General features: G+C 42.1%; 1 protein-coding gene across 3 annotated transcripts; it reads left to right on the forward strand.

Annotated features, from left to right (window-relative positions):
- Positions 1 to 33: 33 nt before the first annotated feature.
- On the forward strand, positions 34 to 21,764 carry LOC142370782 (NLR family CARD domain-containing protein 3-like). Of its 3 annotated transcripts, XM_075453255.1 has the most exons (13): positions 34 to 132; positions 1,953 to 2,046; positions 3,867 to 3,960; positions 7,063 to 7,125; positions 7,321 to 7,431; positions 8,222 to 8,323; positions 13,762 to 13,840; positions 14,003 to 14,210; positions 14,358 to 16,140; positions 16,795 to 16,968; positions 17,110 to 17,283; positions 17,744 to 17,790; positions 17,917 to 21,764. In XM_075453255.1, exons 4-13 carry the CDS (start codon positions 7,106 to 7,108, stop codon positions 18,501 to 18,503), a joined length of 3,285 nt encoding a protein of 1,094 aa, XP_075309370.1. In that variant the 5' UTR covers positions 34 to 132; positions 1,953 to 2,046; positions 3,867 to 3,960; positions 7,063 to 7,105; the 3' UTR covers positions 18,504 to 21,764. The 3 variants fall into 3 exon arrangements, with proteins under 3 accessions (XP_075309370.1, XP_075309371.1, XP_075309372.1); XM_075453256.1 differs by lacking the exons at positions 34 to 132; positions 1,953 to 2,046 and having other exon boundaries at positions 3,842 to 3,960; XM_075453257.1 differs by lacking the exons at positions 34 to 132; positions 1,953 to 2,046; positions 3,867 to 3,960; ... (1 more) ...; positions 7,321 to 7,431; positions 8,222 to 8,323 and adding an exon at positions 8,373 to 8,689.
- Positions 21,765 to 22,338: the final 574 nt, after the last annotated feature.

The raw sequence follows: 22,338 nt of genomic DNA on the forward strand, positions 1-22,338 counted from the left end.
TGCTCAGACAGGTTCTATCTGTCCCGCCTCCATCACAGGTGGACTCGGCTCTGACTGGTTCCAGGAAGCAGCTCACCTGAGTCTCAGTCTGTCGAGTGGAGAGTCTTCTTCTTCTTCAGCTCTGAACAATCTGTAAGTTCAAACTTTCCTGTTTGTTTCTGCTCTGTGATGTTGGAGAACATGTTCACTTCTTATTTCAGAACAAACTTTGATCAGTTTGAGTTTGAAGACAAATCAACATGATTATCAGATTATTTTTTTATTTTATGTTTTTTAATTTAAAAAAATATATATTTTATCAGATAATCAGATTATTGATAAACTGGAATCAATCTACATGATTATCAGATTATATGTTTATGTTTCATGTTTTTATTTAATTTAAGTTAAAATATATTTATCACATTCATGACCAGAAAAACAGCCGCAAAATCTGAAACACCCCTGAGGTGGATCGTACCATTTTCTAACAGGTTTGGTGATTATTATCTGAAAGGAGAAACAGTTGTGTCATTTATAGACACGTAAGGCGGCCATTTTATAGTCATGTTGTAATGGGAGCAGACATAACAAAGTGGCTGTCATAAAGCTGTCATAACAGGTCGGCCATCTTGGCTGTGCCCTTATAAGGAGGGTCAGCTGTGTCATTAGTTGCTATGGAGACAGCTGTGTGTAAGAGCAGAGGAGCTCCGACTGACAGGGAGACCTTGGTGCTCAATACTGACATGTTTACCCCGAACAAACAGTCTCTGTTCAAAAACTATAAGTAATATCTGAAATATTCTTCAACTGTGAGCGCCAGAAGGGACGGCAGAAGCCACTGGTGTGCTTTTTATGCTGCTACTATGTACGGTATTTTTTTAATGGCAGTTTTAAAAAACAGCCTTCACACTGATTTGATAAGGAGATGAGGCGACCTGGTTATAATGGCCGTCAATGGCAGCCCGAGTGGTCGCTCTCTGCACTCAGAGGTGATTTTAGAGAAAACCGTGAGGCCAAGCTCAATGAGGGTGACTTTGGGTGAAAGAGGACGAAAATACCTACATTTTGAAGTAAATTTTGTCTGGGTGCATCAGACACTTTGGATGTGAGAGAAGTTTGTTTGAGTGATTTTGGTATTAATTTGGAGCTGGTCAAGATAGAGTGTGAGACCCCAGGACAGCAGAGTGAGAGGAGTCCTGATTTTTCCTAAAACTTAAACTGCTGTTGTGTCAAAGCTGTACAATATATCAGCAAACCCTTTAGTTCAGTTAAAGTTGAGTCTTTCCTGACCCGTTTAAACTTTGAATGATGTCTCTATGATGAAGTATGGCTGAGTTATGAGGCCTCCAAATGGGGCTATTTTTGTCCCATCATACATGAATTTTAATGCATTTCCAAAGGGCCAAAATTCCCAAGTTTTGATTTTGATTTAATTTCAGCTCCTTTTTCTCAGTATTTAGACTTTTGATCAGCTTTATTAAAAGCCTCACACAGCTCAGATCTAACATCTGTCCCTGTTTGTATTTGCTGTTAAAAAGTCCTCTGAAGTTTGCTGTTAATCACAGTTAGAATAATTCAGTGCTTTGAGTTGAGCTCTTTCTGTTCAGTGGTTGACTCTAAACCTGATTGGATAGTAAATGTTTAGTATTTGCAGATGTTGTACTGTTTGTGTAGAACACTGTTGGTTTCCATGTGGTTATCAACAGTCATTATTAGATTATTTTAATAACTACACTGAAGTATTTAAGGAATAAAAAACACATAAGAGTTTTTGTTTGTTCACTCTGAGCATCATGAGAAGGGTTAATCTCTTCACATGTCAGCGTCTGACTTTAACCGAGTCGAACCGGTCCGACGACATATTTTCACAGATATGTTCAGATCAGAGTTTGTTGTTCAGGAACTTGGAGGTGTGTTTAACATGAACTCCACTGCTCAGACAGGTTCTATCTGTCCCGCCTCCATCACAGGTGGACTCGGCTCTGACTGGTTCCAGGAAGCAGCTCACCTGAGTCTCAGTCTGTCGAGTGGAGAGTCTTCTTCTTCTTCAGCTCTGAACAATCTGTAAGTTCAAACTTTCCTGTTTGTTTCTGCTCTGTGATGTTGGAGAACATGTTCACTTCTTATTTCAGAACAAACTTTGATCAGTTTGAGTTTGAAGACAAATCAACATGATTATCAGATTATTTTTTTATTTTATGTTTTTTAATTTAAAAAAATATATATTTTATCAGATAATCAGATTATTGATAAACTGGAATCAATCTACATGATTATCAGATTATATGTTTATGTTTCATGTTTTTATTTAATTTAAGTTAAAATATATTTATCACATTCATGACCAGAAAAACAGCCGCAAAATCTGAAACACCCCTGAGGTGGATCGTACCATTTTCTAACAGGTTTGGTGATTATTATCTGAAAGGAGAAACAGTTGTGTCATTTATAGACACGTAAGGCGGCCATTTTATAGTCATGTTGTAATGGGAGCAGACATAACAAAGTGGCTGTCATAAAGCTGTCATAACAGGTCGGCCATCTTGGCTGTGCCCTTATAAGGAGGGTCAGCTGTGTCATTAGTTGCTATGGAGACAGCTGTGTGTAAGAGCAGAGGAGCTCCGACTGACAGGGAGACCTTGGTGCTCAATACTGACATGTTTACCCCGAACAAACAGTCTCTGTTCAAAAACTATAAGTAATATCTGAAATATTCTTCAACTGTGAGCGCCAGAAGGGACGGCAGAAGCCACTGGTGTGCTTTTTATGCTGCTACTATGTACGGTATTTTTTTAATGGCAGTTTTAAAAAACAGCCTTCACACTGATTTGATAAGGAGATGAGGCGACCTGGTTATAATGGCCGTCAATGGCAGCCCGAGTGGTCGCTCTCTGCACTCAGAGGTGATTTTAGAGAAAACCGTGAGGCCAAGCTCAATGAGGGTGACTTTGGGTGAAAGAGGACGAAAATACCTACATTTTGAAGTAAATTTTGTCTGGGTGCATCAGACACTTTGGATGTGAGAGAAGTTTGTTTGAGTGATTTTGGTATTAATTTGGAGCTGGTCAAGATAGAGTGTGAGACCCCAGGACAGCAGAGTGAGAGGAGTCCTGATTTTTCCTAAAACTTAAACTGCTGTTGTGTCAAAGCTGTACAATATATCAGCAAACCCTTTAGTTCAGTTAAAGTTGAGTCTTTCCTGACCCGTTTAAACTTTGAATGATGTCTCTATGATGAAGTATGGCTGAGTTATGAGGCCTCCAAATGGGGCTATTTTTGTCCCATCATACATGAATTTTAATGCATTTCCAAAGGGCCAAAATTCCCAAGTTTTGATTTTGATTTAATTTCAGCTCCTTTTTCTCAGTATTTAGACTTTTGATCAGCTTTATTAAAAGCCTCACACAGCTCAGATCTAACATCTGTCCCTGTTTGTATTTGCTGTTAAAAAGTCCTCTGAAGTTTGCTGTTAATCACAGTTAGAATAATTCAGTGCTTTGAGTTGAGCGCTTTCTGTTCAGTGGTTGACTCTAAACCTGATTGGATAGTAAATGTTTAGTATTTGCAGATGTTGTACTGTTTGTGTAGAACACTGTTGGTTTCCATGTGGTTATCAACAGTCATTATTAGATTATTTTAATAACTACACTGAAGTATTTAAGGAATAAAAAACACATAAGAGTTTTTGTTTGTTCACTCTGAGCATCATGAGAAGGGTTAATCTCTTCACATGTCAGCGTCTGACTTTAACCGAGTCGAACCGGTCCGACGACATATTTTCACAGATATGTTCAGATCAGAGTTTGTTGTTCAGGAACTTGGAGGTGTGTTTAACATGAACTCCACTGCTCAGACAGGTTCTATCTGTCCCGCCTCCATCACAGGTGGACTCGGCTCTGACTGGTTCCAGGAAGCAGCTCACCTGAGTCTCAGTCTGTCGAGTGGAGAGTCTTCTTCTTCTTCAGCTCTGAACAATCTGTAAGTTCAAACTTTCCTGTTTGTTTCTGCTCTGTGATGTTGGAGAACATGTTCACTTCTTATTTCAGAACAAACTTTGATCAGTTTGAGTTTGAAGACAAATCAACATGATTATCAGATTATTTTTTTATTTTATGTTTTTTAATTTAAAAAAATATATATTTTATCAGATAATCAGATTATTGATAAACTGGAATCAATCTACATGATTATCAGATTATATGTTTATGTTTCATGTTTTTATTTAATTTAAGTTAAAATATATTTATCACATTCATGACCAGAAAAACAGCCGCAAAATCTGAAACACCCCTGAGGTGGATCGTACCATTTTCTAACAGGTTTGGTGATTATTATCTGAAAGGAGAAACAGTTGTGTCATTTATAGACACGTAAGGCGGCCATTTTATAGTCATGTTGTAATGGGAGCAGACATAACAAAGTGGCTGTCATAAAGCTGTCATAACAGGTCGGCCATCTTGGCTGTGCCCTTATAAGGAGGGTCAGCTGTGTCATTAGTTGCTATGGAGACAGCTGTGTGTAAGAGCAGAGGAGCTCCGACTGACAGGGAGACCTTGGTGCTCAATACTGACATGTTTACCCCGAACAAACAGTCTCTGTTCAAAAACTATAAGTAATATCTGAAATATTCTTCAACTGTGAGCGCCAGAAGGGACGGCAGAAGCCACTGGTGTGCTTTTTATGCTGCTACTATGTACGGTATTTTTTTAATGGCAGTTTTAAAAAACAGCCTTCACACTGATTTGATAAGGAGATGAGGCGACCTGGTTATAATGGCCGTCAATGGCAGCCCGAGTGGTCGCTCTCTGCACTCAGAGGTGATTTTAGAGAAAACCGTGAGGCCAAGCTCAATGAGGGTGACTTTGGGTGAAAGAGGACGAAAATACCTACATTTTGAAGTAAATTTTGTCTGGGTGCATCAGACACTTTGGATGTGAGAGAAGTTTGTTTGAGTGATTTTGGTATTAATTTGGAGCTGGTCAAGATAGAGTGTGAGACCCCAGGACAGCAGAGTGAGAGGAGTCCTGATTTTTCCTAAAACTTAAACTGCTGTTGTGTCAAAGCTGTACAATATATCAGCAAACCCTTTAGTTCAGTTAAAGTTGAGTCTTTCCTGACCCGTTTAAACTTTGAATGATGTCTCTATGATGAAGTATGGCTGAGTTATGAGGCCTCCAAATGGGGCTATTTTTGTCCCATCATACATGAATTTTAATGCATTTCCAAAGGGCCAAAATTCCCAAGTTTTGATTTTGATTTAATTTCAGCTCCTTTTTCTCAGTATTTAGACTTTTGATCAGCTTTATTAAAAGCCTCACACAGCTCAGATCTAACATCTGTCCCTGTTTGTATTTGCTGTTAAAAAGTCCTCTGAAGTTTGCTGTTAATCACAGTTAGAATAATTCAGTGCTTTGAGTTGAGCTCTTTCTGTTCAGTGGTTGACTCTAAACCTGATTGGATAGTAAATGTTTAGTATTTGCAGATGTTGTACTGTTTGTGTAGAACACTGTTGGTTTCCATGTGGTTATCAACAGTCATTATTACTATTTTAATAACTACACTGAAGTATTTAAGGATTCAAAAAAACACATAAGAGTGTTTGTTTGTTCACTCTGAGCATCATGAGAAGGGTTAATGCCTTCAGATGTCAGCATCTGACTTTAACCGAGTCTGAGCGGTCCAACGACAATTTTTCACACTGAAGAGATGAAGGTGTGGCTGTCTTACAGATCTCATAGTTAGATAAACAATGTTTAGACTTTACTAAATCATCCTGTAACTTCAGTTATTCTGTAACTGCCCTCTATTTACTGTTAAATTAAACTAGCTGCTGAATTCAAGCTCAAACTAACCTATGAGGCAGATTAGCTTGAAAGCTCTCAGCATTACATCATGTAATGATGTGATGTGTGCTAATCAGATCAACTCCCAGCTGTAACATTAACTGATGAAAATAAATCAGGCTGATTTCTTTTTGGCCTTGTGTCACATTGAAACAGAGCTTGACTCTGTTAGTTTCCTCATCTGTTTTACTCTTATTTTCTAATGAACATACAAGATATTTTCCTTTAAATGTTGAAGGTTCAGAGCTGCCTGTGAAATATCTGAACAAAGAAAAGGAAAGCAGCAGACACTGAAAAGTCATAGAAAGATCTGATCCAGTTTGTAGGAGATAAATCAACTGCTGTTCACTGTAAATCTGAAAAACTGTGGTATTCATGTCTCCTCCCATCATCATCCCAACTTTGAATGATGTCTCTGTGATGAAGTATGGCTGAGTTATGAGTCCTCCAAATGGGGCTGTTTTTGTCCCATGATACATGAAGTTTAATGTGTTTACATAGGTCCAAAATTCCCAATTTTTAGTTTGAGTTTGAAGACAAATTTACATGATGATCAGATTATTGATTAATTGAAATCAATCAAAATGATGATCAAACAATGTTTTGTTTTCTTCACAAACAAACTGTTTCATGTTTTTATTTCCTGGAATCAAAGTGTCGTCTCCACCTTTAAAGTCAGAAAGAGCAGCTTCCTGTCAGACCTTTCAGAATAAAATGAGCTGAATGTCAGTTATGAAGCTGTGATGCAGCAGATATTTAACTTGTTTAGTCTGATGATGATGTTCAGTGTTTATCATGGTTCGGTCACTTTTACATTCGATAAAAGTTACAGTCGATATAATTTCAGCTCCTTTTTCTTAGTATTTAGACTTTTGATCAGCTTTATTAAAAGCCTCACACAGCTCAGATCTAACATCTGTCCCTGTTTGTATTTGCTGTTAAAAAGTCCTCTGAAAACTAAACTGACAGAATCCTTCATCATCGTCATCGGGACCATGAGGTGTGTGCTGGGCTGTAGCTCCATGCCTCCCTCTAGTGGACAGGTGGTGGAAGTACAGCAGCTGATGGCAGCTTCCTCTGCCTCAGCACTCCTGTCTGACTGCATTCAGCTGACACTGATATGAAACAGAGAATCAGAGCCAATCAGAGGAGGAGCAGCTGATCTTTTTACAGCATAGATGATGGAAAAGAGGATGTGAGTTGATGTGCAGATGAATGATCTGTGTTTCCTCTGCAGATGAAGGTAGAAAGTGTGTGTGAGCTGATGTGAGTTCAGCAGCATGGATCCATCTGACAGAAAGTAAGTCTTCAGTATTCAAACCAAGCTGACAAACCATTAAGATGATCAATAGTTCCAAGTTAAAATATTTGATATCTGCATAATTTATTAATATTCATCATGTCCAGCTTTACATAACAGGTCAAGTCAGAGTGAGTTAATTTTCTATCCAGGGGGGATTTCAATAATCAAATACACTGAATGATATATTTTCAGAGGTCAGAGATTCAAAGCTGAACCTGAACCCAGCTGTGTGTCCATGCAGAGCGACAGGTCAATGGATGGTTTTATTGACTTTAAATCAGACCAACGTTCACGGCCTCAGAGGTGAGCTGTGTGTAAATGGTGTAACACTGTAAAATGTACCAGAGTCATTTTGAACAGTTCTTATTCCAACTTGTGTTTAATGTGAGCTCTGATTCACATCCATTTCATGTTCACATGTGAAACTGTCAAAGTGGAAAGAATGGATGTTAAAATAGGTCTCTTTTAGGGAGTCAAATATTAATAATAATATTTATTATATAGGACCTTTTTCTAAAATAAATGTCATGAACAAAGTCAGCTGCTTTACAAACAGTCTAACATGAACAAAGTCAGCTGCTTTACAAACAGTCTAACATGAACAAAGTCAGCTGCTTTACAAACAGTCTAACATGAACAAAGTCAGCTGCTTTACAAACAGTCTAACATGAACAAAGTCACATGGATCAATAACATGAAGCTGAACCTCAGTACAGCAGTGGGTCCTTTACCAGAGGATCAGTAAAAAGTGTTGGGGGGCTCAGACAGAGTCTTTCATCAGACTGTCAGTCAGTAGTTTTCAGTGTTCAGTGGGGGCTGCATCATGTTTCAGCTGAATTTCTTGGGACTTGGATCAGTTCTTGATGTCTCTGATGAGATTAATTAGCTGCATCATGTGTGTAATGTGATGTTTACTTTAGTCTTTCTGCTCTTTATTGAAACAAAGTGTAATTTTCAGTTGATTTATTGATATATTTGTATTATTTTATTGATGTAATTTAAAACCAAAACTGTCACATTTTTACGTTTTAATCCAAACTGAATTTTACTGAACATGTAAATTTAAATTAAATAAGTGTTTTTTTCCTGTTAGCAGCTATCAGAGACCTGAACCCAGCTGTGTGTCCATGAAGAGCGACAGGTCAACGGATCGTGTTATTGACTTTAAATCAGACCAACGTTCACGGCCTCAGAGGTGAGCTGTGTGTAAATGGTGTAACACTGTAAAATGTACCAGAGTCATTTTGAACAGTTCTCATTCCAACTTGTGTTTAATGTGAGCTCTGCTTCACATCCATTTCATGTTCACATGTGAAACTGTCAAAGTGGAAGGAATGGATGTTAAAATAGGTCTCTTTTAGGGAGTAAAATGAACATTTAAATGCTGAAAGAAAAAAGTTCTTTACAATCTTACTCTGAGAAATATTTGCTGAACTTCTTGATGATTCTCTGATGGAGTTTGGCCCAAAGCGTTGAGCCACGACCCATCCTTGTTGGAGAGGCTGAACCTTTGGTGGATGCTGCTGTTATACCCAATCCTGACACCCTCACCTGTCAGCAGGTAACCTGCTGGTTGGAGAAGCTTCCAGAACGCTGTTCCTGTAGATTCTGTAAACTTTCTGTCTTTCTGTGACTCCAGAACAACTTTTACTGAGTGTTGCTGCATCAGGTTCTACATTTGGTTCTGTTTTCTAAATACAAAGAAGTCGGTCAGTGAAGACTCTGAAATAATTTCTTTGGACTCATTTCTGTTCAATAAGTTTGGAAACCAATTAACTTTACTTTTACTTTACTTTACTTTACTTTTATTTTTCAGGACATTGCACATTAATGAACATATACATAGTGTACATACATGTAAATGTGCCAGATTTTAGCACAAATGCTAATTTCCATCCAGTTGTCCAAATAGGCAGGCTAGGTAGAGCAAAGAAATTAAAATCAAAGACAAGCATTACAAACAAAAACACTGTTAGTATCAAAAGAAATGGTACAAATACAAAAGCAATACGCATGTTAATAGAAACAAAGAGACCCCAAAATAGGGCTATGTATTAGTGATGTGCGTATGTGCGTGTGTGCGGGTTCAAACTAGTGGTGTGTACATGTTTGTTGAGCTCGAAGCCACGTTTTAATCTGGCTCTTGAAGGTGGCTAAAGAGGGACATTCCCTTATGTGCAGTGGTATTGAGTTCCATAATGCACTGCCTTTAAGAGATAGTGCATTATGGCTAAAAGCGGTTTTCCTAAAAGGAACCTCCACATCTTTGCTAGCCACTGCTCGGGTAACCCGTGTCTGACGATATTTTAAAAAATCCTGTAAACAGGGTGGCGCCAGGCCATGCAAAGTTTTATAAAATAAGCAGCTGTAAGAAAATTTACAGAAATTGTCAAAGCTCAGTAGTTTGTACTTATCTAAAATGTTACAATGGTGGTAAGAAAGAGGTTTTTTATCTAAGATTTTGAGTGCTTTTTTAAATACAATCTCCACTGGCTGTGGAGTGTGGTAGACCCCACCATAGTCCAGCTTGTGATGCAATAACTTAGGTGAGAAAAAATCATTGCATGTAAATATGTCAGGGCATCACTATCTGACATAGCACCTCTAATGTGCTTAAAATTATGAAGGTGAAATTTAATTTTATTAGTTATCATTTTTATATGTTTTTTAAAAGAAAGATTGGAGTCTAGAATGACTCCTAGATATTTAAACTCCGTGACCACTTCTAGTTTTTCCGTACCTAAAGTGACACCAGGCAGAGCCATAAGACGGGAAGGTTGCTTGGACAGATACATGCAGACAGTTTTTTTTGCATTCAATATGAGACATGATCTGTTTAGCCATGTTTGTATATGTGTAAGAGATGTAGAAAGTACACGTGCTGCTTCTGCAGGGTCTTTGGCTTTGGTGAAAATGACTGTGTCATCAGCATAAAGCTGGACATCAACATGTGGACAATATTCAGGTAAATCATTAATGTAAAGAGAAAATAAAAGGGGGCCCAGAATGGACCCCTGGGGGACCCCTACTGGACAACTTATGAAGGTGGACCTAGAACCATCCACAGACGTACATTGTTCTCTATTTGACAAGTATGACTGGAACCAAGTTATAGATTTAGCAGAAAAATTAAAAAGAATAAGTTTTGATAATAATACTTTATGGTTAACAGTATAAAATGCTCTTTTTAAGTCCAAGAAGACGGCCCCAACACAACCATTTTTATCTAGGTGGCATTTGTTCTTTTCCATGAACATGGCCAGTGCAGTCTCAGTAGAATGGTGAGGACGAAACCCAAACTGCATTGGGTGCAGAGGTGTTCGACTATTACTGAGGTAATCAATGATTTGTTTACAGACCCAGTTTTCAATAATTTTTTAAATGACAGGTAAAATGCTGATTGGTCTATAATTGTTCATATCAGTTTTATCGCCTGCTTCAAATACAGGGATAACAGAGGCCAATTTCCATGCCTTAGGGACAGTGGAATTTTCTATAGATAAGTTGATGAGGTGCGTGAGTGGGGGTGCAAGCACCTCTTTGTGTAATTTTAGAAAGTTAGTATCAAGACCATAAACATCTTTAGCTTTGAAGTTGTTCAAGGCAGTTATGATCTTGATAATATCTTTTTCTGTAATTTGTTGGATGTAAAAATTATTTTCATTGTCAGTGTGATCACTCAACAGCTCAGAGCCCCCAGTGAGTGTGAATTGCTTGACAAGGTCCTCTATGGATTTAATAAAGAACGAGTTAAGTTCTTGACATAGGACAGCACTTACTAGCTGATTATCAATTATTAATTGTTAACCTTTGTTTTCTTGTTTAGGACATTTCCCTGTCAGTTTATTAATACTTTGCCATATTTTTTTACCGTCTCCTCTGGCATTGTCAATTATCTGAATAAAAAAATTTGCCTTGGCTTTACGTAATTCTAATGTTACTTTATTTCTCACGCATGTAAAGTTCAGTCTGTCTGTGTTAAGCCCAGACTTGACTGATTTTTTGAGTAGCTGATCCCTTTGTTTTATTAGTTTTAAACATTCTGCCAAGGAAGAGAGTTGGGATTCCTCCTTCCAGGGCGCCCCCTCCTGGAAAAGAAAGCACAACCTCATTTACTTTCGATAGGAATAAGTCACAGCTAGTCCTCGCGTCTTTACAGGCCAAGAAGACACTCCAGTCCATATTTTTTAACGCATTATCCACGTTTTCATGTTGGTTATTGGGAATGGTCATAGTGTTAGTAGGCCTGTGTTTGTTCTGAGAAGGAAGTTTGTCTGCTCTTTTAAGCTTCCTGGAGAAGAAAATAGCGTTGTGGTCTGAGAGACCTGTTAATAAATTATGAGTGTTTGTGATTCTTTCCAGTTTATTGGTGAACAGAAGATCGATTGTGGACTGCGTACGGCATGTGATTCTTGTGGTTTTTTTATTAGCTGTGTGAGATTAAAATAGTCAGTTATAAGTTTAAGTTTTTTTCTGTCTTGTTTGTTCTCCCAGTTGACGTTGAAATCGCCAAAGAGGAGTATTTCACATTTATGATTACATGCCGCAAGGAGAGCTTTCAATTGGTCATAAAATTCTGGGCCAGCTGTGGGTTTGCGATAAACACAAATAGCTGTAAGAGACATAGAGAGAGGTGAATGTCCACACCAATACATTCGAGGAAAATGCCACTGGGAAATTTAATCTCATTACATTGGAACTTGTTCTTTACATACATGAGAACTCCCCCTCCCTTCCCCTGCCCCCTATCTTTTCTGAAAGTTATGTACTCTGGTAATGATACCGCTGCTTCTGGTGAAGAGCTAGTGAGCCATGTTTCAGTTAGACCAATAAAATCAACGTTGGAATTACATAATAAATGTTCAATCTGTTTGAGTTTTGGGACCAGGCTGCGAACATTTAAATAACCCCCAAACAATCCCCCCCTTTTAAAAGATAGGTCCCATACAGTCCTAGCCTGATTCAATGTCCTGAAGAATTTAAATTGTTTATGTTTTTTGATCACTGGGTTTCGAGTCTTACGTGCTCTTATGTGTGGAAGATGTTCTTCAGTTTGGGGTGGTGTGAAAACCTCCCGTTGCATCGCCCATTCCGAAGTTCTGTTAGTTGAACAGCCAGCCGGGCCGGGGCTGACTGGGATCTCCTGCGCCTCCTTTACGCTGGCAGGAACGGATGGTAGTTCTAGCAACATGGTGGCAGGAGCACCGACAACAGGCAATCTTACCCTCCTCAGCGGGCACTCTACCGACCCTATGAGAAGCCAAGGCCGCTCCGATGGTGCTGGAGGCGGGTGTTTCCATGGTAGTCAGGCACCTCTCTCCTGCAGTGAAGCCGATGCGAGGCTGCAGATGCCGATGTTCGCCCAATCGCCCCACCGACTCCCCGCGCGAGACCAAGGCCGCTCCGATAGTGCTGGATGACAGGCGCCGCTCCGCTGTTGAGAGGTTGCAAGGTTGTCTGGGCTGATGCTCGGCCATCCGGTCTGACATAGCGGGTCCACGAGATGGTGCAGCTGCATTTGTTGTGAGCCAGTGGATGGAGGGCAGGCACATATCTGTGTACCCCCAGTTCTGCGATTCAGGCTCCCTTAGCAGAGTTTTTGCTAAGGGAGCAAAAACTTAAATTCTAGATTGAAGTTTTTGTTGTATTTTAGAAACTACAGCTACGATCCAACCAACACGTCAGCGGGACTCCTCACAAAGAAACAAATCTTTTGTCTGTTCACACAGTTCTGTATCCCTTCCTCCTGCACTCATAAGCAGTCTTAGAACAGAGCAGGCAAACAAGACATTGCCAAGGTAACAGGAGCAGGTGCAGCTCGTCTGTGTCACTGACATGTGCGCACACTATGGCTTCTTAAAATTGCGCTATAATTTTGATTGCACTCGACTGTCTCGAACAAACGGTCGCTGTTCGAAAAGTAAAAGTTGTATCAGAATAATTCTTGAACCGTCAGCGCCCCAAGAGACGGCAGAAGCCAGTGGTGTAATTTTCATTTGGCTACTATGTGTGGCTTGGTTTTTACGGCAGTTTTAAAATAATTTTTCACCTGAATTTGATGACTTTAGGCCTTTTATAATGGAAATGGAGAGGCGACCTCTGGGCTCAGAGGCAATTTGTGAGAAATCTGTGGCAGAGCTCAATGAGTCTGACTTTGGGTGAAAGAGGACAAAAATGCCAACGTTTTGAAGTAAAATTTGTCCAGATCGGGCAGATATTTCGGACATGAGAGACATTTGTTCGAGGAATTGGTGTATCGAATTTAGAGTGAGAAATAGAGTGGGAGAGACACCTCAGCTGAGATGTAGTCTTCCTAAAACGTAAACGTCCGTTGTGTAAAAGCTGTATGATGTATCAACAAACCCTTTGGTTCACGTAAAGTTGGGAGTCTCCTGTCACAAATAAACTTTGAATGAGGTCTGTATTACGCTTTATGGCTGAGTTATAAGGCCTCTAAAATAGGGCATTTTGGCGCTCAACTTTCCCACATTTTGTGCAGCTTCAGAGTTAATCAGCTGCTTTATGGCTGCGTTCACTGCTCACATCCACACATCCCTTCATGGACCTTCACCTTGTGTTGCTCTCTGTGTGGACAGACACAATGTGAGCTCATTCTTCATGATTCCTCCACAGAGTGGACCAGCAGAGCTCAGAGGGTCCCAGTGGTCCGTCTGCCCAGCAGCATCAAACACAGCTGGACTCCATATTTATGGTCTGTACATGTACAACAACTACTTTCCCATCTGTTCTGCTCACAGCCATCTCCATGCTGCACTCTGTAGACCAGTGGGTTGTCAGTGTGTCCAACATGGATCTGATGTTTGGCTCCATGGTTTCAGTCTGATTGGCTCATTCATATAGTTTTCTGTTCCAGCTGCTGGAGGACAACATGCTCACTTTTGTGAAGGAGGAGCTGAAGAAGATGCAGAAGGTTCTGAGTCCAGATTACCCAGAATGCTTAGAGAGTCAGAGGGAGGGTGAGGATGAAGAGCAGAGGAGCAGCAGAGAGGCATTAGTGAAGATCACAGTTCACTTCCTGAGGAGAATGAAGCAGGAGGAGCTGGCTGACCGTCTGCAGAGCGGTAAGAGGATTTCTCTAAAGGTTTAACCTGCTGGATAAATGACACATTTACTGATGTCTCAGCACACAGAACAGCAGATGTTCAGATACTCATTCTGTACAGGGTTGAAATGTCTGATTACTGATGTTATGTCTTGTCTTCATTCAGAACTTTGTGGACGTAAAGTTAAATGTGCTCTGAAGAAGAAGTTCCAGTGTGTGTTTGAGGGGATTCCTAAAGCAGGAAAGCCAACCCTTCTGAATCAGATCTACACAGAGCTCTACATCACAGAGGGAGGGAGCGGAGAGGTCAATGATGAACATGAGGTCAGACAGATTGAAGCAGCATCCTGGAAAGCAGGCAGAGCAGAAACATCAATCAGACAAGAAGACATCTTTAAAGGCCCACCTGGAAGAGATGAACCAATCAGAACAGTGCTGACAAAGGGAGTGGCTGGCATTGGGAAAACAGTCTTAACACAGAAGTTCACTCTGGACTGGGCTGAAGGCAAAGCCAACCAGGACATCCACTTCATGTTTCCATTCACTTTCAGAGAGCTGAATGTGCTGAGAGAGAGAAAGTTCAGCTTGGTGGAGCTTGTTCATCACTTCTTTACTGAGACCAAAGCAGCAGGAATCTGCAGCTTTGAACAGTTCCAGGTTGTGTTCATCTTTGACGGTCTGGATGAGTGTCGACTTCCTCTGGACTTCCACAGCAAGGAGCCCCTGACTGATGCTACAGAGCCCACCTCAGTGGATGTGCTGCTGACAAACCTCATCAGGGGGAAGCTGCTTCCCTCTGCTCGCCTCTGGATAACCACACGACCTGCAGCAGCCAATCAGATCCCTGCTGGCTGTGTTGGCATGGTGACAGAGGTCAGAGGGTTCACTGACCCACAGAAGGAGGAGTACTTCAGGAAGAGATTCAGAGATGAGGAGCAGGCCAGCAGGATCATCTCCCATATCCAGACATCACGAAGCCTCCACATCATGTGCCGCATCCCGGTCTTCTGCTGGATCACTGCTACAGTTCTGGAGGATGTGTTGGACACCAGAGAGGGAGCAGAGCTGCCCAGCACCCTGACTGAGATGTACATCCACTTCCTGGTGGTTCAGGCCAAAGTGAAGAAGCTCAAGTATGATGGAGGAGCTGCGACAGATCCACACTGGAGTCCAGAGAGCAGGGAGATGATTGAGTCTCTGGGAAAACTGGCTTTTGAGCAGCTGCAGAAAGGAAACCTGATCTTCTATGAATCAGACCTGACAGAGTGTGGCATCGATATCTCAGCAGCCTCAGTGTACTCAGGAGTGTTCACACAGATCTTTAGAGAGGAGAGAGGGCTGTACCAGGAGAAGGTGTTCTGCTTCATCCATCTGAGTGTTCAGGAGTTTCTGGCTGCTCTTCATGTGCATCTGACCTTCATCAACTCTGGACTCAACCTGATGGGAGAACAACAAAAGAGGTTTAAATCGTTCAAAGACGAAAAAAAACTAAAGCATCTCCACAAGATTTCTGTGGACAAGGCCTTAAAGAGTCCAAATGGACACCTGGACCTGTTCCTCCGCTTCCTCCTGGGTCTTTCCCTGCAGACCAATCAGAGGCTCCTACGAGGCCTGCTGACACAGACAGGAAGTAGCTCACAGACCAATCAGGAAACAGTTGATTACATCAAGAAGAAGATCAGTGAGAATATGTCTGCAGAGAGAAGCATCAATCTGTTCCACTGTCTGAATGAACTGAATGATCGTTCTCTGGTGGAGCAGATCCAACAGTCCCTGAGTTCAGGAAGTCTCTCCACAGATAAACTGTCTCCTGCTCAGTGGTCAGCTCTGGGCTTCATCTTACTGTCATCAGGAAAACATCTGAATGTGTTTGACCTGAAGAAATACTCTGCTTCAGAGGAGGCTCTTCTGAGGCTGCTGCCAGTGGTCAAAGCCTCCAACAAAGCTGTGTGAGTCCAGAGATAAATATGTTTTAAATGCTCTGTTTACTTGTTAAAGCAATACAATGTAACTTCTCAAAAAGCCCATTATGGAGCTCCCCCTACAGGCTTGGAGGTAATGTACAGTTACACTGTCGTAAATACAACACCCTTTCGCTTTCACGTTTCACGTTTGTTGACGAACCGGCAAGGAGTCAGAAGGTGCAAGCTATGTCGATCGAGAAGGTAAGATTAATCAAATGTACCTGGGAGTGTGAGAGGGATCTATTTGTTTTTGCGGTAGGTGTGCCAGAAAGCAAGTCGAAATACTTCCGCTCAGCTCCCGGGCCGGTCCAGCAAAGTTATATAGCGCAGTTTTTCCAACTCAGACCCCCGAAGGGCATAGGAGACAGGACAATCGTAATATTAAAACTCATTCTAGCTGCACAATTTTTTTCAAGCTGTTATTTTAAGGTAGAAATGTTACATAGTATTGCTTTAAAAGGAGAGAAAATAATAAGAGTTATTTCTCAGATAATTTCAGTTTGTAGATAACACAGATTCACAGCAAACAGTTCCATCAGATCAGTTTACATCAAGAGGAAAGAAACACGCTGCAAGAACTTTATAAAATTTATAAAGTTCTTACATAACTTAATTCTCTTCCTGTTATTCCCTCCTCAGACTGAGCGGCTGTAACCTCTCAGAGAGAAGCTGTGCAGCTCTGTCCTCAGCTCTCAGCTCCCAGTCCTCCAGCCTGACACAACTGGACCTGAGTAACAACAACCTGCAGGATTCAGGGCTGAAGCAGCTGTCTGTTGGACTGCAGAGTCCAAACTGTAACCTGGAAGCTCTCAGGTCAGGATTCATTCAACTGTTCAGCTGCTGATCATTTTAATTCTGCTTTACAGTCATGGATGAACAGCTGACCTGTTCAGGATGGTGTCTGCTGTTGGAGTCTTTTCTCTCAGTTTCTGCCATTTGTGTTGTTTCCTGCAGCCTGTCAGGCTGTCTGATCACAGAGGAAGGCTGTGCTTCTCTGGTCTCAGCTCTGACCTCCAACCCCTCCCATCTGAGAGAGCTGGACCTGAGCTACAACCATCCAGGAGACTCAGCAGTGAAGCAGCTCTCAGCTGGACTGGAGGATCCACAGTGGAGGCTGGACACTCTCAGGTATGGAGAGCTCTGCTGCTTTAATCATTTCCCTTCTAACCGGCTCATGAGCTGGTTAGAAGTGATGCCGAGCAGCGAGGGAGGAGCAAACCTCTGTGAGGAGGAGGAGGAAATGTCTGCCAGCATTAGCCGGTGTCCCCTTAAAACAGCGTGGATCTGTCAGAATGATGGAGGTTTATCGTGTCATTCCTCAGATAAATGGGCCCCAAAGAAAACATACATACCAGCAACCATCTGCTGGTTAATGCTCAGCCTGTAAGGAAACATATTCAGCAGATTCAGAGACTTTATTCATCCAGTTAAAGGGACATTTCTGTGTTTCTGAAGTGGGGCTGTGTGAAGTCCTCATGAGCAGTCAGCATCTCTCTCAGTGTAGAACAATGTGTGTGTGAGAGCCATGTAATGTCCATGTTTGATGCTGAAAGAGACGGTGCTGCTCTGACCCCCCTCCTCCTTTCAGGGTGGAGCCTGCTGGAGAACGATGGCTGACACCAGGTCTGAGGAAGTGTGAGTGTGTTCTTCATCTGATTCATGACATCCAGCCATCTTCACACTGTCACATCACTCATTGATCAAAGTGAACAGATGATAGATCAATAACTGCAGCTGGATTGTGTTTGTTCTCTCCATCAGATTCCTGCCAACTCACAATCGACACAAACACAGTGCACAGAGACCTGAAACTGTCTGACAACAACAGGAAGGTGACACGTGTGGAGGAGGAGGATCAGTCATATCCTGATCATCCAGACAGATTTGATGTCTGGTGTCCTCAGCTGCTGTGTAGAAATGTTCTGACTGGTCGCTGTTACTGGGAGGTCGAGTGGAGCGGAAGAGTTTATATATCAGTGAGTTACAGAGAAATCAGCAGGAGAGGAAGAGACAGATACTCTGTGTTTGGAAGGAATGATCAGTCCTGGAGTCTGAGCTGCTCTGATGGAGGTTACTCTGTTTATCACAATAACAGCGAAACATCCATCTCCTCCTCCTCCTCCTCCTCCTCCTCCTCCTCCTCCTCCTCCTCCTCCTCCTCCTCCTCTGTCTGTAACAGAGCAGCAGTGTATGTGGACCGTCCTGCTGGCACTCTGTCCTTCTACAGAGTCTCCTCTGACACACTGATCCACCTCCACACCTTCAGCACCACATTCACTGAAGAACCTCTGCATCCTGGGTTTGGAGTCTGGTTAGGTTCACCTGTTTCCTCAGTGTCTCTGTGCTGAGTATACAGTGTGTCCTCCTGTCAGACAATCCCTGCTGAACAGATAGTTCAACAGTTTCTGTTTGAAACTCTTCTAAATGATTCCTTGGAAACTTCTTCCTCTTCCAGTCCTTTAAAGATGGAAGCTGCCATTCTTCCAGGATGTTGTTTTTCTGTGTGTTTCCAGTCAAAGCTTCACACTGAGTATCAGCAGGTTGTGTTTCTCTGCAGCTCACTTCAGCTGAGCCCATTCAGCTGATGTCAGCTGCAGTTAGTTTGCTGCACATGTGACAAACTGTGACATCAGAGAGGAATCACTGAGCTGCATCAGCCCAGATGAATTTCAACCTGCTGACAGATCTTCACTGATTCTGCTCCAATGAGCAGAAGTTTGGTGAGCAGCCGGGGTTCATCCTGATGATGTGCGATTATAGACTGTATTATTGATTTCTCCTCTCAGATATTTGATATTTTACATCATATTACATCCAGGGCTCCAGACTAACTTTTTACACTGGTTGCACTGGTGCGCCTAACTTTTTTTCTTAGGTGCACCAGCACAAAAGTTAGGTGCACCAAAATTTTCAACCGCACTGCATTTAACACAGCAGTTTTACAGGTTCACTTTATTTACTTATTTTAAAATCGCTGTCCATATATGTCTATTAACTAGCAATCTGGTCAAAATAAAGTTCTTTATTTGAAGCACAATTCTACAAACTTACTGAACTTAACTTACTGAAAAAGTGTTGGTGCTTAAAGTGCTTCACTGACCTGAAATTTAAACTTAAAATATCTCAAGATAAATGAAATAAAAAGAAAATCTAAATTAAAATTGCAATTGTTTTAAGGGCTTCAAACTGAACATCTCATGGCTCAATGTCTTATGGACTATCCTCCATTGCAGTCACATGCCCCTCGGATGGCCAACTCCTGTAGTTGGGTTAAATATATATATCAGTATATTCACCGGTCTACCTCTCCTCAAGATACGGCCGAACACACTGACGCATTCCTGAGCGATCAGGTGCTTTCAGCTGCTGCCTGCCGCTGAAAGGCAGCGGGGAGAGGGGACTCTGAGCAGGTGATGTGTTTCATAGATGCGTTGTGCTTTTTCAGCGTTTCAATTCGAAATGTGTTAGAACCAGTCACAAATGCACTATTGCCACACTTTACAGTAAATGCAGTGCATTATATTATCAGCTTTACTGCTTCTTAAGGCTGATTCATACTCGGCGCAAACGCGCAACTGTTCTGGCTCGAGAACCATTAATGACGTCATCGAAAGCGCCAGCCCCTTCACAGTTCCTTCAGTTCATAAGCGCAGTTTGCGCCGAGAATGCGTCACATTTGCAGTTCTCTCCAGACCAGCGAGCGTCACTGTTGAGGAAACAAGCTGAAAAGCATACGAAGAAAGCATACACAATGCCACCTGTGGTGTCACGTCAGCAGAGGCTGGCACATCTGATGTGGAATGAATTTACTCTGGGTGTAGAACTGTATATGTATCTCAGAGCTAAGCGGCTGCGGCAAAAACAGAAGAGAAGGTGGAATGTTCGTCCTTTGCAACAAGACGAACTTTGTCAAACGTTGTCCCAGTGTAACTTCATAGACGTGTCGTACAGATGTTTGTAGAGGCGCACCCTCTCGGTCACCGCGGTCTCTGAAGTGTTCATTTTTTCTTTTTCTTGGTCAGCTGTTTCCGGTGGAGCGCGCGCAAAGTCAGAAAAAAAGTTGTGTGCGCGCCCTTGCGCCGCGCGAGGATTTTCTAGCTTGCGACGGGGGGCGTGGCGGAATTTTGGGACACGTGACCGTTTGCGCCATTTGCGACCAGCTAGTATGAGCGAGGTCGCGCCGAGTAAGAATCAGCCTTTAGCCAGGGAAACTGCTCAAGCCACTTTTTTAGAAATGTATACACTTTACCCCTTTTAATTTCAGTTGGTTCTGGCTCGGAGTCGATCGTTTGTGGCTCATTATCTGATGCTAGCTCCCGATGCTAGCTCTGGACCTGGGCTTGACATAACGTGGGAGGTTGATGGGTCCGTGTCAGAGCATTGGCTGTGATTATTTTTGGACGTATTAGGCCTTAACTTAACCAAAAAGTTGTCAATCGTTCTTTTCATCTTATCGCCCGCGGCTACATCCACTGTTTATCTGACGAGCCGAGGTTCATCACCTCTCTGTCTGACTAGCAAGCACGTGTTCAAACGTACACGGGCCAATCAGAGGGGGGTCCCGCCCTTCACTATCTCTGATTGGTTTAGACCACGATATGGGTCTAACGTGTGTCTGTTGTTGAACCACAGGGAGACTTTCAGAGTCGCGTCACAGCCCTTTTACAGACAGCCGTTCCACTTCCTATTCGCCCCATTATAAAAAAATGTCCCCGCTAGCGGCTGAAACCTGAAAATAATACTGTGATTTCTGACAGAGGGATGTGGATTTATATCGAAAGTACAATAACCTGGGAGTTATAGCTTTCTGTTTTCTTACAGGTCTGGCATTTGCGAGTCAGTATCCGCTAGCATCTAGCTAACGGAATCTGAAGAACGCACGACTGATTACGACCGGCTGCTTTACGGCACTCGTCCACTGTGCCAGAGTGCTAACCTGGTGCCGCTAACAACAACCAAAGCTAAACCAGAGGCTAGTCAGAGAGTATGTAAAAGGGCTGTGCTGAAATCTGTAACTATTTGAGCTAACACCTCTCTGCTAGCTCAGCGCTAGGACTGACCATGCCGTAAAGTGATGCCACATGCGTGACGTCACTCGGGATGCAATACTGACAATAAATGTGTATTTTAAACAAATCTAGTGCGTCTAAAAAAATCAAACCAAGTGCCGTTTGAAAGGATAATTTATCCTGCCTTTAGGAAAATTAAAATGAAAAAATATAAAAAATTATATCCAAAGCAATGGCTGCATCTAAGGTGGATTTCATAGTACCACCATAGAGTTCGGCGTGCTCTGCACTGCTTCGTTGGCGCCCCTAGAGTGCAGTACCACCCGGAAATAGCCGCCAGTTTTCCCTCTCCTCATAATAGAGACTCTCTGGTCACGTAGACTTTTTTTTTTCTTTTCCTCGAACGGGTGGTTGCACCGGTGCAAACTGAGATTTTTTTTAGGCGCACCATTGAGAAAATAGGGCGCATGTGCGACCAAATTGGTCGCACTCTATAGCCCTGACATCATTATTTTTTAAAATTCAGTCTCACAATATTTGACTTTGTCTTTGAAATGTTGATTTTTTTTAAAAATCTTCAATAAAGATTTTCAAAAACAATTTTGATATTTTCTCTTTTAAATTAAATTCGTATTTAGTATCTGAACATTTAGACTTTTTAATGATTTAAGACTTTTTGATAAAATGTTTAATTTTTTATCTAAAAATGTCACTTTATTGATGAAAATGTATAATTTTAACAAACCGGATCTCAGATGTTTTAGTATCCCTAAGCTGCTTCCAGAGTCCCACTGGCCAAAAAGGCCCAATAGGACTCCTTCTTCAGCTTGACGGCTTCCCTCACCACTGGTGTCCACCAGCGGGTTCGGGGGTTGGCGCCACGACAGGCACCGACTACCTTACGGCCACAGCTCCGGTCAGCCGCCTCAACAATGGAGGCATGGAACATGGCCCATTCTGACTCAATGTCCCCCACCTCCCCCGGGACATGGTTGAAGCTCTGCCGGTGGTGGGAGTTAAAGCTCCTTCTGACAGGGGACTCCGTCAGATGTTCCCTGCAGACCTTCACAATACGTTTGGGCCTGCCAGGTCTGGCCAGCTTCCTCCCCCACCAGCGGAGGGAGCAGCAGCAAAAAGTGTGGGTACTCTGAACTGCTGTTTGGTGCATAAGCAC

The sequence above is a fragment of the Odontesthes bonariensis genome, chromosome 21 (assembly GCF_027942865.1).
Source record: "Odontesthes bonariensis isolate fOdoBon6 chromosome 21, fOdoBon6.hap1, whole genome shotgun sequence".
Lineage (NCBI taxonomy): Eukaryota > Metazoa > Chordata > Actinopteri > Atheriniformes > Atherinopsidae > Odontesthes > Odontesthes bonariensis.

What these genes read in the sequence shown, in the direction of transcription:
- LOC142370782 (XM_075453255.1), top strand. Translation starts at nt 7,106, where the DNA reads ATGGATCCATCTGACAGAAA. An exon ending in ATGGATCCATCTGACAGAAA is followed by an intron (nt 7,126 to 7,320) that starts GTAAGTCTTCAG and finishes ATATATTTTCAG; the next exon opens with AGGTCAGAGATTCAAAGCTG. An exon ending in AGCTGGACTCCATATTTATG is followed by an intron (nt 13,841 to 14,002) that starts GTCTGTACATGT and finishes TTTCTGTTCCAG; the next exon opens with CTGCTGGAGGACAACATGCT.